Source organism: Amaranthus tricolor, chromosome 4, assembly GCF_026212465.1.
Source record: "Amaranthus tricolor cultivar Red isolate AtriRed21 chromosome 4, ASM2621246v1, whole genome shotgun sequence".
NCBI lineage: Eukaryota > Viridiplantae > Streptophyta > Magnoliopsida > Caryophyllales > Amaranthaceae > Amaranthus > Amaranthus tricolor.
In genome coordinates, this window is record NC_080050.1 from 25,123,650 (window position 1) to 25,135,031 (window position 11,382).

General features: G+C 34.0%; 2 protein-coding genes across 3 annotated transcripts; one reads left to right on the top strand and one right to left on the bottom strand.

The window, feature by feature from the left end:
* Positions 1–1,316: 1,316 nt before the first annotated feature.
* LOC130809673 (uncharacterized) lies at positions 1,317–6,514 on the top strand. 2 transcript variants are annotated; one of them, XM_057675428.1, is made up of 6 exons: positions 1,317–1,567; positions 2,698–2,857; positions 5,413–5,481; positions 5,684–5,759; positions 5,849–5,913; positions 6,004–6,514. In XM_057675428.1, the coding sequence occupies exons 2-6, from the start codon at positions 2,711–2,713 to the stop codon at positions 6,085–6,087; spliced, it is 441 nt and encodes a 146-aa protein (XP_057531411.1). In that variant the 5' UTR covers positions 1,317–1,567; positions 2,698–2,710; the 3' UTR covers positions 6,088–6,514. The 2 variants fall into 2 exon arrangements, with proteins under 2 accessions (XP_057531411.1, XP_057531412.1); XM_057675429.1 differs by lacking the exon at positions 5,413–5,481 and having other exon boundaries at positions 1,323–1,567.
* Positions 6,515–8,045: 1,531 nt separating this feature from the next.
* On the bottom strand, positions 8,046–9,934 carry LOC130809672 (uncharacterized). Its single transcript, XM_057675427.1, has one exon. The coding sequence runs from the start codon at positions 9,619–9,621 to the stop codon at positions 8,344–8,346; it is 1,278 nt and encodes a 425-aa protein (XP_057531410.1). The 5' UTR covers positions 9,622–9,934; the 3' UTR covers positions 8,046–8,343.
* Between the last annotated feature and the right edge of the window lie 1,448 nt (positions 9,935–11,382).

Genomic DNA, 11,382 nt, shown 5'->3' on the forward strand with positions numbered 1-11,382 from the left:
GGATATCATTTGAGAGAAAGTTAAGTTCTTGGCGTCTCTATGGGCAAAAACAAATAATGCTCTTTTTTAACATACACGCTAGATGATCTTTAATTATGCATTATCTTTATGTGAGCATTAAAGTTACAAATGCTCTCTTTTTTATGCTTTGTAATAGCAATTTAATTATGCAGCTATACTACTCATTTGTTCCTAGTTAATTCGTTCTGCTGAGCCGCATCTTAAATTGCTGGTCATTTTTTTAAATATTGTAAGGTGTGAGTTGGGTATTCGACTTGTCTTTATCAAGCTGGATCATAAGGTATAAAGTACTTTTTATAGGGTATCCGTTAATCAGTAAACCCATAAATATGTCATCATAGCCTATGTTACAACTAGGTTGGTGTTGACATGTTGTGAACCAGATGGATGTGAATTGTCTGGCTAATTTGTACAACTACTCGGGGAAAACTAAGCCACCTAAACTATATTACCACAAGATGACAGTAACTTCAATTGGCCTAATTGCTTTTTCTACACATAACCTAACATCATAGTAGAATAACACAAAAATGCAATTACAAAATATTGATGGCCTAATTGTTGCTTTGTGGAAGATGTGCCGGTGCTACTATATATACTTGTATATCAAAAGTATAAAACTATATCCTCTTCAAGTTATCATAAAAAGTTAAATAATTTTTACATAAAAAATTACAACAAATAAAATCGAATCTCAGTTATTCTTCTCGATTTATCGGGTTGGGACATGATCCGGAAAATTTTTTTTCGACTGACTGAGTACCCACCGAGTACCTATATATGAACACCATAGTGCTTATTATTGTTTGATTGGTTTGTTTAACCATGTAAAGTTTGAATTTTTTTTATGCTTTGAAGAAAACAAAATTATATATAATTAAATACATAGGGATCCCGATCCGTTTGACCCCAATATTAAATACGGGTCGGATTTCCAACCCGTTTCAGAAGGGTCAAATTATGAGGCACATAACACATTTACGAAAATTTGAAATCTTTAAGTCAAAAAATCAAAAAAATGAACCAAATAATCCAACTTTCAAAAAAGACAAAATAGCTATTCGCAGTTAGTAACTGCGAACAACTATTTGACCTGTTTTGACTTGTTCGCAGTAACAGACCTAAACTTTAGATTTGAGAATTTTACGCTTACTTTTGAAATATGTTTGAAAGTTAGATTATTTGGTTCATTTTTTTTATTTTTTTAACTTAAAAATTTTAAATTTTGCACATTTACCAGGATACCCCCTGACCTGTTTAGATTTAAGTAGACAAGTTTAAATTTAGCGCTTACTGCTGGAAGCTTGGAAATGCAAAAAACACCTGTAGACTCTATTCATTCATACTGTTAAAAAAAACCCTAATCCCTCTTTTCCCACATCCCTCCAATTAGAGCGGCAGAGTACTGTTCTTCCTTCCTCTAATTCTCAAATGCTCTACGTTTATGTTACTAAACAATCACAGATCATTCAAACTTCTGAGAATCATTAATAAGTTTTCCGAAGTGTTTGCTTTTCTCTGAAGGCGAAGTTCTCATTTTGTCAAGGTTTGTTTTTATCCTTTTTCATGATCTGTGATTTTTCTCAATCTTTGTTGTCTGAATTCGGAAAAACATCCTCTATTATCCTGATCTTTTATTTTTCTTTATTTGTTAATTAGGAAATATCACAAACCCTTATTTTGATGAACTTTGATTTTTCTTGATTTGTTTTTGATTTTCTTGATCTGTATTTTTTTGTGGTATTTGTCGAGTATATTGTTAATGATTTTCGGCTCTTATGATTCTATGTTCCTGGACTTTGTTAATGATTTGTAACCCAACACCAGTATTCATTTCAATGTCTTTTAGTTGCTCTCATAACTTAAGGGTACAGAGACTTCCGTAACAAATTAGCCGAAATTCCTTTGGATTGAAGTTTGAGTGGAGAAATATGAGTTATTTTCATTATTGTTGCACCTTTTTTTATTTCGATCCTATAATATAAAGCTATGATTGTTGGCTAGTTGTTTTAATTTGATTCATCGTCTTGTACTTCATCATCACAAATTATGAAAATTTACTAACTGTCAGTACCCTGTGGTACCTACCTATTGCAATGGAGCATTAAAGCTGATTTTGACTTCAAATATACTAGCTCTGTAAGTTTCTTTGCAAATTGTCTCTGTTTGTTTTCGTTTTTCGTTTTAGATTGGAGTTTGGCTAAGTTGTCAGATTTTCATATGTAAGTAATGAGTCTTATCATACCTAAAACCATTTGAAGGCTCACACCTGTCATAATTGATTCTTGCTTTGCTAGTTTAGTGTGCTTATTTTAGATTCCTATTCTCAAATTTGTAGAACATTATTAAAGTCTGACAAATTTGAAAAATAAAAACAAGAAAATCAATATTAGTGTTGTACGTGTAGAAATTTGAAGGCTCTCTAGCAGTAATTTTTAGTAACTCTAACTCATGTTTGCAAATGTTCTCTAGGCCTTGTATAAATACACGGCCACTTCTCTGCATTCAGTGTTTATTCCTTAGATTGCTAGATATCCATGTGTTAATTAGTTTTCTTGGTTGATATTTGGTATTTTCCTAAGTTATGGCACCTTTTCATTAATAAGTTACAAAAAAACATAATGTGGGAAGCTTCATCTGTTCTGATGTTTAATCTGAGCATCATGACATCAACAGGTACAAGTTGACTATGAGGATGGATCACTTAGAAACTGGAGAGGGATCTTGTCAAGATGTTGTTAGCAGTAGCATAGATAGCAATGTGGACATCACTTGCTTTAGTGATTTAGTTGATGAAACCACTGTTGATTTCCAGATAATTCACCTTAACAAACAGGTAACTTGATTGTTAAGTTATATCTTAAGACCTTTTGATAAAAGATGTATTTGATCCAGTTGCTGTTATTGTTGATTGCACATATCTTAATATCGGTGAAGGTTTAATTGATAGTCCATACTTTCATGAGAGGGCAGTAATAGCACCAACCAACGAGATTGTTGAAGAGGTTAATGATTTTGTTCTGTCCTTTTGCCCGTAAAATAGAGTTGTACTTCAATATAGGTTCATTTAGCAAATCTGATGCTAATTATGGTAGGAATAATGATGTATTTCATTTGAGTTTCTCAACACTATACGATGCTCGGGAATTCCAAACCATAAGATAAGGCTAAAATTGGTGCGCCTTTCAAAACTAACTTTGTTAAGTCTCAGTTGCTAATATTGTGCGGGCTGACAGTCTTTTAACAACTTATTTGTGCTTGATTAATTGTTACTTAATAAATCAGGAAAAGCTGTCAATGATACTCTTCTCCAAACAATCCCAATTTAAGATGAACTTACTTTAATCCGACCCTCATGCCTTTATGTAGTTCTTTCCTTGATTGGTGAATTGAAACTCACGTAGAATTCACCAGTAAGGTCACATTCTCCGCGTGTCACTTTCCCATTGGTGTAAAAATATAGTTTTCTGTAATTTTTTTCCAAGGCATCGCAACCTCAAACTAATATATGACCTTCCCCTTTGCTGCCCACTGGTGGTGTCAGGGCTGCTAACCCAACTAGCTTGGCCCTGGACGATGTACATGAAATTGCACAAGTTAGGAACCTGCATTTGAAAATTAACCACTCACCCTTTTTTCTTCGTTCATGGGTTCTTGATCCTGGACACCAAGGACTATCAAATAACCTTTATTATTATTTTGATTTATGGAATTAATCTCTTGGTTCATGTATCCGACTCTAATCTTCTATGATTAAGGATTTAGCATTTATGTTACCGTTGTGGTTTTAATTTGTCAGTATGGTTAACTCACCAAACACTTAAATTAAGAGATGATTTTAGACTATATTAGAGAGGATTCACTCCCTATCAAATTAATTTATTATTTTAGGATTTTTCTATCTAATGTTTTAATTTGTTTTACCTACAAACTTTAGAGTTGCTCTACACACAAAATGTGTGGAAAACTCCAATTTTTTTATTCTAAATAGATATAACTCCTAGAAATCTGTAAATACCAGTTCGTTGCAGTCCCAGTAACCATAAACTCTTAATTGTGCTTCTGACTAGATATAGGAAACATATTACGCTCTGGTGTTACAAGATATACCCTGTATGTATTCTAGACAACAACGATACTCTCAAGTCTCAACTCTCAACACCCAATAGAGATAATGATCAAGTCTCAACACCCAATAGAGTTAATGATCAAGGCTCAACAACAAATAGTTAATGATGAATTCTTCGTGCATAATCAAACTCCTATGCTTATTTTGCATTATACTATGCTTGAACATAATTGCCACTTGAAGACTGAAGTAAGACATACTAACCCATATAATATTGCACACATCAATCTAATTGGTCAAAGTAGTATCACTCATAATAGACTAATTCTTTTTGTAACTACAAAGAAGAAAGTAATTAAAGGGAATCAGTAAACTTAAGTCTACATCAGCAAAAATAATGTCACTAATTTGGAGTCCTAGGGTTTGTTGCCATAACTTAGGATGTATTTTAAGTGAACATGAGCAACAGTAGAAATTCGTGTTTAAGGGCTATGGTGGAGATGAAATAGAACCATTGATGGTTTGTATACCATGTTAAGAGTTAGAAAGTTACAACACTAGCACGTTTCAAGAAACTAAACTATCTGTAATACGTAATACCTAAGAAATGTTGACTATGACAACCACCTAAGATTTATATCATAGACATGTCAAAAAGTGATCATGAAATGGCATGACATATTATTGATAATCATTAATTGAGTACTGATATTACAAATTTTTTACATAACTAATTTTTGAAAGCATTTTTCATGTTAAGTAAGTGTGTTAATCTTTTTGTGTTATTTTTTATCCCCTGAATTATTGTCCATCTCTCGAATACAAATTTAAATTGTAGTTTAGATGTTTGGTTTGGTAGATTGTGTTTTGGAGAGTAATTTCAGCATTGTGTGGTTTTAGACTATGGCCAAGAGGTAGTTTAAGATTTAAGGAAAGAAGAGTGCAATAGCCCAACTGATGGTTAATGGGAAGGAGTGAGATGTTCAAAAAGAGAGAACTTTTTGCTTGATTGGTAATGGTGCTTTTACTAGGAAAGAGAAAACTTAGGGAGTGTTAGATTGTAATGAAAGTGTTGTAGTGCTTGGGAAGGCTAGGAGGAAAGAGGATTGGACAATAATTAACCATCAGTTGGGTTAATTTTAGAATGTGAGATACTTGTTGTAAGTTATAACTGCTCTTCATAATAAATAGTTAGAATGTGTTTAAAGAACTGCTGGTATAGATTAGACTGTCACTATCAATAATTGCTTTTTAGGTTGTATTTAGGTGTGTTCATCATTGAAATACTGTTTGCCTAACCAAGGTTTTGATGGTTATTTTAGATTTATGTGTGGATTGGTTGCTACTCTACTAAACTCGGACCTCTTTGTGCTGCTGCCCCAACACGACCTGTAAGCTACAAACATTCAGTTAATATGTGTATGTGCTGATTTTAGAGAGAACTCATAAAACTTTGAAATTTAATGTTTGCTTAAAGAGTATTCTTTTTATAAGGAAAATTTTTCTTTTATTATCTATCATCATGTTTTCTTTAAAAACGTAATTGTGTTTGTAGTAGTTTCTTCCAAAATCCATTTTCTGTTTACTATGCAGAACAATTCAGTGAGTGTGACTTCAATTCTTGGGAGCACCTCTGATAATACTGGTTTTGGCATTGCCCGTCGATTAGGTAACTCTTTACTTTCCCCTGATATTCTTCCGGATGGCACGTTGTTTTCACCCTGAGAATGAGCGCTTTTCTGATTTAATTGACTGCAGTTCTTCGGACTGGGTTGAATATAATGCTCGCTTGCAATCTCCCAAAGAACAACCCGATGCTGGAGGTTTTTTCTCAATTAAAATTTGAACTTTCAAACTTCTCGACTTTTCAAAAAAAAAAAATAAAAAATAAAAAAGTAATTTTTGGCTATTAGATTGGTGCTGAGAAGAAGCTGATGGAGAAGTTAACCAGTCTTGGATACACAAAACCAAGGTCCAAAGATCAACCTCAATCATAAAAATGGGTTCTTTTCCAAAGACTGGAGGAATTCGTTATGTTTGACTCTTTGATGATGGGTACTGGTAGTGCGTTTCAATTGTTGCTTAAAATTCTTTAAGGATGGTTACGGGTTAACGAGAGGCGAAAGCTAGTGAGGAATAAGGATGGTTACTCAACTAATATGCAAATTTTCATTGATGCTGCTTTTTTCTTGAATCAATTGGTGCTCTAGTGAGGGTTTCAGCTGGCTTATGGATCTTCAATTCAGAAAAAAGTGAATCTATTACTACCTACTGTATTTATAACACAATATAGTGGAAATCAAGAGCATTTAGTATTCGTGTTGGAATATTTACTGGGTTTATTTAAGATGAATACTGGATTTTGACTGAATTCCTTTCCTTATTTTTCTTATTTACAAAAATAGGCTAATTATTTGGGTTCAATTCATGGTAAGATGATGTCATACAATATGAGCTGATTTATTTATAGGTTAGAAAATCTAAAAGTAGAGTGATTCTCTCTTGCAAGATAAATTTCACGAATCACCTTGTACTAGCCCACTAAGCTAGTTGATCTGAGCATATAGACCTAAGGAAGTAGCCTAAGTAGGAATATATGATGAGTGCTACTACCAACTCTTCTCCATTCTCTAGTACGCTGGTAGCTTGCCTTTAAGGCTTTAAGAACATGTGGTGCGAGAATTTTGTGTTGGAATAATGGTTGAAGATTTTTCTTTTATCCTTGGAACAAGAGTTAATTATCACCTAAACGATGCTTAATTTTCTTTTCCTCTTTACCTGTTAGGAATTCTCAAGTCTTTCACCCGGAAAAAAAAAAGTAACATTTGCTTTGCCAAACTTGATTATGTTTTTAAAGAATTTAGGGAAGTTACAATACTAGATCATTTTACTGATACAAACAAGAGGACAAAAATAAAAAAATAAAATGACATACTTTTTATCTTTTGAATAAAATTATTTCAAAAGTTTAGAAGAAAAACTCTCTTTCTTTCCCCTTTTTTCCATCAAAAGACGGATCTAAACGAAACATGTGTGTTATATATGTGCCTTGAGTCGTGGTTGATTGATGTGTGGGCGATGGTTCAAAGTGTTAAAGTTTAAGTGGGCTATGTATAAGGAGTGATTGGAAAACCAAAAGTAGCATTTGAAGAGAAGAATCTAAATTTTGAAGATAGAAGGAAAAGTTAAGCCAACTTTCTTCAAAAGGAATCTAGAGTCGTCTTGGCTTAAGAGTTATGAAAAGTCAGGATTGAAGCAGATACATTAAATCGAGCCGCCTTCTAGAGTGACCACCTAAACGCCAACTTGGCATGAGGTTGCTACCAATTTTACATCTAATATTTATTCAAGTCTAATGTATGTGGTATTGATGGTAGTGCTATAAATACTTCTCAATCCACTTATATCCTCTCCAAAATCCCAATTGTGATCCTAACCATTGTCATCCTTATTGAGTTTTTGATGAACTCCTGATCTTCTTATCCTTTAATAATACAAACTAGATCTAATAAAGACGTAACCCACGATAAATGAAAATATTTTTATTTGGTGTTGCTTAAACCCTCAATAACTATAGTGTGAATTTATCCATCAAATACTCTCATGAGAGATCGTCTTTTAATGAAACGACCTCATAACAAGAATATTTATATTGTGTTGTCTAAACCCTCATTCAAACAAGTATGATTTGTCAATCAACTACTCTCATGAGAGACGACCTCTTCATATCTATCGGACTATTTAACCCGTGAAACCACCTATCTCACAAAGTGACATAACCAAATTAAGCATAAAATAAAGAAAGATAAATTTACATGAACCACCATGAATTCTTCTCCCTGACCCTGAAAGGAGGCAAAAGCTCTCACTTCCTCATAAAAATGAACTTCCTTCCACTAGTGGGCTCCACTAGCAGGCAGTAAGCAGCAGGCAGTAGCTCAAATAGTGTTTCAACTACAAACAAAACAAGAGCTCTCTAGCTCTACCATTACTAATTCACTACAATCTTACATAATTCTTGTGGTTAGTACTAAAAGTTACATAATTTAAAGTACATCTAAACTTAGAAACGAAAACCCAATTCGAAAACTCAAATTTTAAACCAAAAACAATAAACCCAACAGCTTAAAATCCCCATCAACAAATTTCTTCATTTCATCATCAGAACAAATCTTTCCATATTTTCCTACAATTTTCATCCCTTCCTACATTTTCACCAGCAAAAATTTCATGCTATTCCCCATCCAACCCCATTACAATGGATTCTTCCTTGGGCGACCTCGCTTTTTAGTCCCCGGAGCACCACTCATCCTCATCGGCACAGTCCCAAATCCGGTTGAAGCATTATTATGACTGTTATTAGCAAAACCAGCTGATGCACTTCCATCTGACATATCAAACCCACCAGTTGCAGATACATTCACATTCGGCACATTCATATTCATATTCATATTCATACTCGCCCCGCCTCCTTGAGGCACAGCGGAAGCTACTGGTGTTGTAAACATACCAGCCGGCATCCAATTTGGAAAACCCGAATTCAGATTATGATTATTTGTAGTATTATCACCGTTAACACTATTGTTATTCACATCGTTGGTATCAGAATTAATCTTCTTTTTCCCTTTATTGCTATTAGCATTACTATCAAGTGAAAATCCCAAAGGGAAGAATCCCCAACAACAATAATAAGCTTCTTTTCCTGGTACTAATGGTGGGAGTGAGCTTAATACCGAAGCATGGAAAGCTCGTTCGCAATTTTGGCATCGAAGACAACAGTCTTCGTATGCCCTAGGGTACTCATAGAGTACGTAACAATACGGGCAGGCTGTCCAGAAATTGGCCAGCCTGCTACCAGTACCGAATCTTCGTCCAGCACTGGTTCGAGATTGGTTGCTGTTATTGCTACCTGACATAGGTCGCTGGGAAACTGGTGTTGGTGAGGGATCTAACCCTCCGTCACCACCACCTGTACCGGGTCCCCCACCGCGTGGGCTCCGTCTTACCGGTAATTTATCTTTATCGGGTCCTGATTGAGGTTGCTGACGGAGATCCACCTTTGAGTAGACATTCAGCTCGTGGTCATACAATCCTCGCCTGGATTGATCCGAAAGGACGGCCCACGCATCGGCTACAAGCTTAAAAGCAGAGTCGGATAAAGGAAACCGGTTCTTATCCGGGTGGAGAAGAAGAGCGAGACGGCGGTAATTCTTCTTGAGGAGATCCGGATCCGAGGCGAGAGATTGACGATTAGTTTGAAGGATAGCGTACCAATCATGGTGGCGATTGTTAACGACCCGTTTTTCCGAAGCGAGTAAAACATCAGTTATAGCCAAGATCTGGTCGGATCCTTCAAGGAGAGACTCCGTTTCTTGAGCAAGAAGGGCAAATTCACGAGACCCAGTTAGATCTCGGGTCTGAAGAAGCTTTTCAGCTATACCCAGTAGACGTTCTGCTTCTGCTCTACTTGGATTCGGGTTGTTAGTGTTGGTGGTGGTTGCGTTGGTTTGAGGGTGGTGATGGAGGTCCATTTTCTTGAGGAGAGAGAAAATGAGTGATGAATTTTGGAGTTCAAAAAAAATAAATAAATATTGGGATTTTAAGTTTAAGGAGTGTAAATTTTTACAGGAGAAAGGAGAAAGAAGAAAGGGGAAGGGAGGAGGGTCGAGGAGAATCAGATAAGAAAGGAAATTAATCAAACTTTGTTTGAGCAGATTATTTTGATTACACAAGTAATCTACTTCACAATTTGGCACATTGTAGATTAATTATAACAAAACAAAATGTGGGTTCATTTAAATTGTGTGAACAAACAAAATTTTCTTGAGATTCCATCTTTAATTGGACAGGTCCATTATATATTTTTTAAAATATTATAAGTAAGCATTAAGAATCATGTAAGTAGACATTTAAGATATTGAAAGTATGCATTAAGATTATGGTAAATAAGCATTAAGGATAATGTAAGTAAGCTTAATAATACGGTAAGTATGCATTAATCATTAATGGGTTAGGCTTGAGATACTTCCCTAAAAAAAACGGTCTCTTAAGAGACTAGGTGCGAAAATAATAGAGAATTAAAATAAAACCCCTTGTACGAAACCGCCTCACTGTTAGACGAGTCCATATATCAGGCTTATTATGCTAAAATTTCAATTATTGGGCTATCATACCTAAGTATGGGACATGTGTCGTGGTGAGACCGTCTTATATAAGAATTTGTTAATAAAATATATTGATAAGAATAAAGAATGTGATAAGAACAATTTAATGATAAGGAATCGTATCGTAATAAAATAAAGGAATATTTTATACGGGAAGCACCACTTATGACAAAAGGCGAGTTGTAGTACTTTTTAATTTTTTTTTCCACAAAATAGCACTCAACTCTTGGAAAATTAACTACAATAAAATTATGTAGATAAAAACATTTAATTCCCGTTAAGTTTTGGTAAAAGTCATAAATGCCCCTAATAAATCCCTATTTTTTTCCACAAAATAGCACTCAACTCTTAGAAAATTAACTAAAATACATTTCCCTTAAGTTTAACTTTTGTTAAGTTGGGCTTTACATTTTGGATTTATTAGAGGCATTTATGACTTTTTCCAAAACTTATCGGAAATTAAACGTTTTTACCTCCATAATATTACTGTAATTAATTTTTCAATAGTTGAGTGCTATTTTGTGAAAAAAATTTAAAGAATTGCTACCACTCGCCTTTTGCAATAATTGGTGCTTACCATATAGAATATTCCTAAAATAAAAAGAATATAAACTAAAAAGCTTGGAAATTTTCAAGTGTTTAGAGTTCCTCCAAATTAAACTCATTTATTGGTAAAGAAAAATAACATAGCATTTGATCTTGAGCTATATTTATACCATCAAAGTATCTTTGACTAGCGTTAAATTGAGTAAATTAAAGAATATAATATACTGCATAATATATTGATGATAATTTTCAAAATTACAGAGTTAATTTATACATACAGCTGTCAATATTAAGTATTGCTACTGAGTAATATCTCTGACTTTATAATTTAATATCGTATGTTTATATATGACGATGTTAAAAGAACCGTGCATTGCAGAGTTTCCATGGTAGTATTAAAATAAAAAAGTTAACTGAGGGAGTACTTCAAAGTTAATCGTTATGTCCCTCTCATTTTGGACTACTTATTTTAATTTGTTCAATTAATGTGCGTTTTTTTTGGCAATGGTCTCACTTTTATTTTTTAGTCTAATTTATAAATTTATACTATCTCTCCAATCCATCATAACAATTTATTTCAAT

Coding starts and splice junctions, on each gene's coding strand:
- LOC130809673 (XM_057675428.1), top strand. CDS start 2,711: ATGAGGATGGATCACTTAGAAACTGGAGAGGGATCTTGTCAAGATGTT. Junction 2,858..5,412: donor TAATTCACCTTAACAAACAG/GTAACTTGATTG, acceptor TGGTTATTTTAG/ATTTATGTGTGGATTGGTTG. Junction 5,760..5,848: donor TGGCATTGCCCGTCGATTAG/GTAACTCTTTAC, acceptor AATTGACTGCAG/TTCTTCGGACTGGGTTGAAT.
- LOC130809672 (XM_057675427.1), bottom strand. CDS start 9,621: ATGGACCTCCATCACCACCCTCAAACCAACGCAACCACCACCAACACT.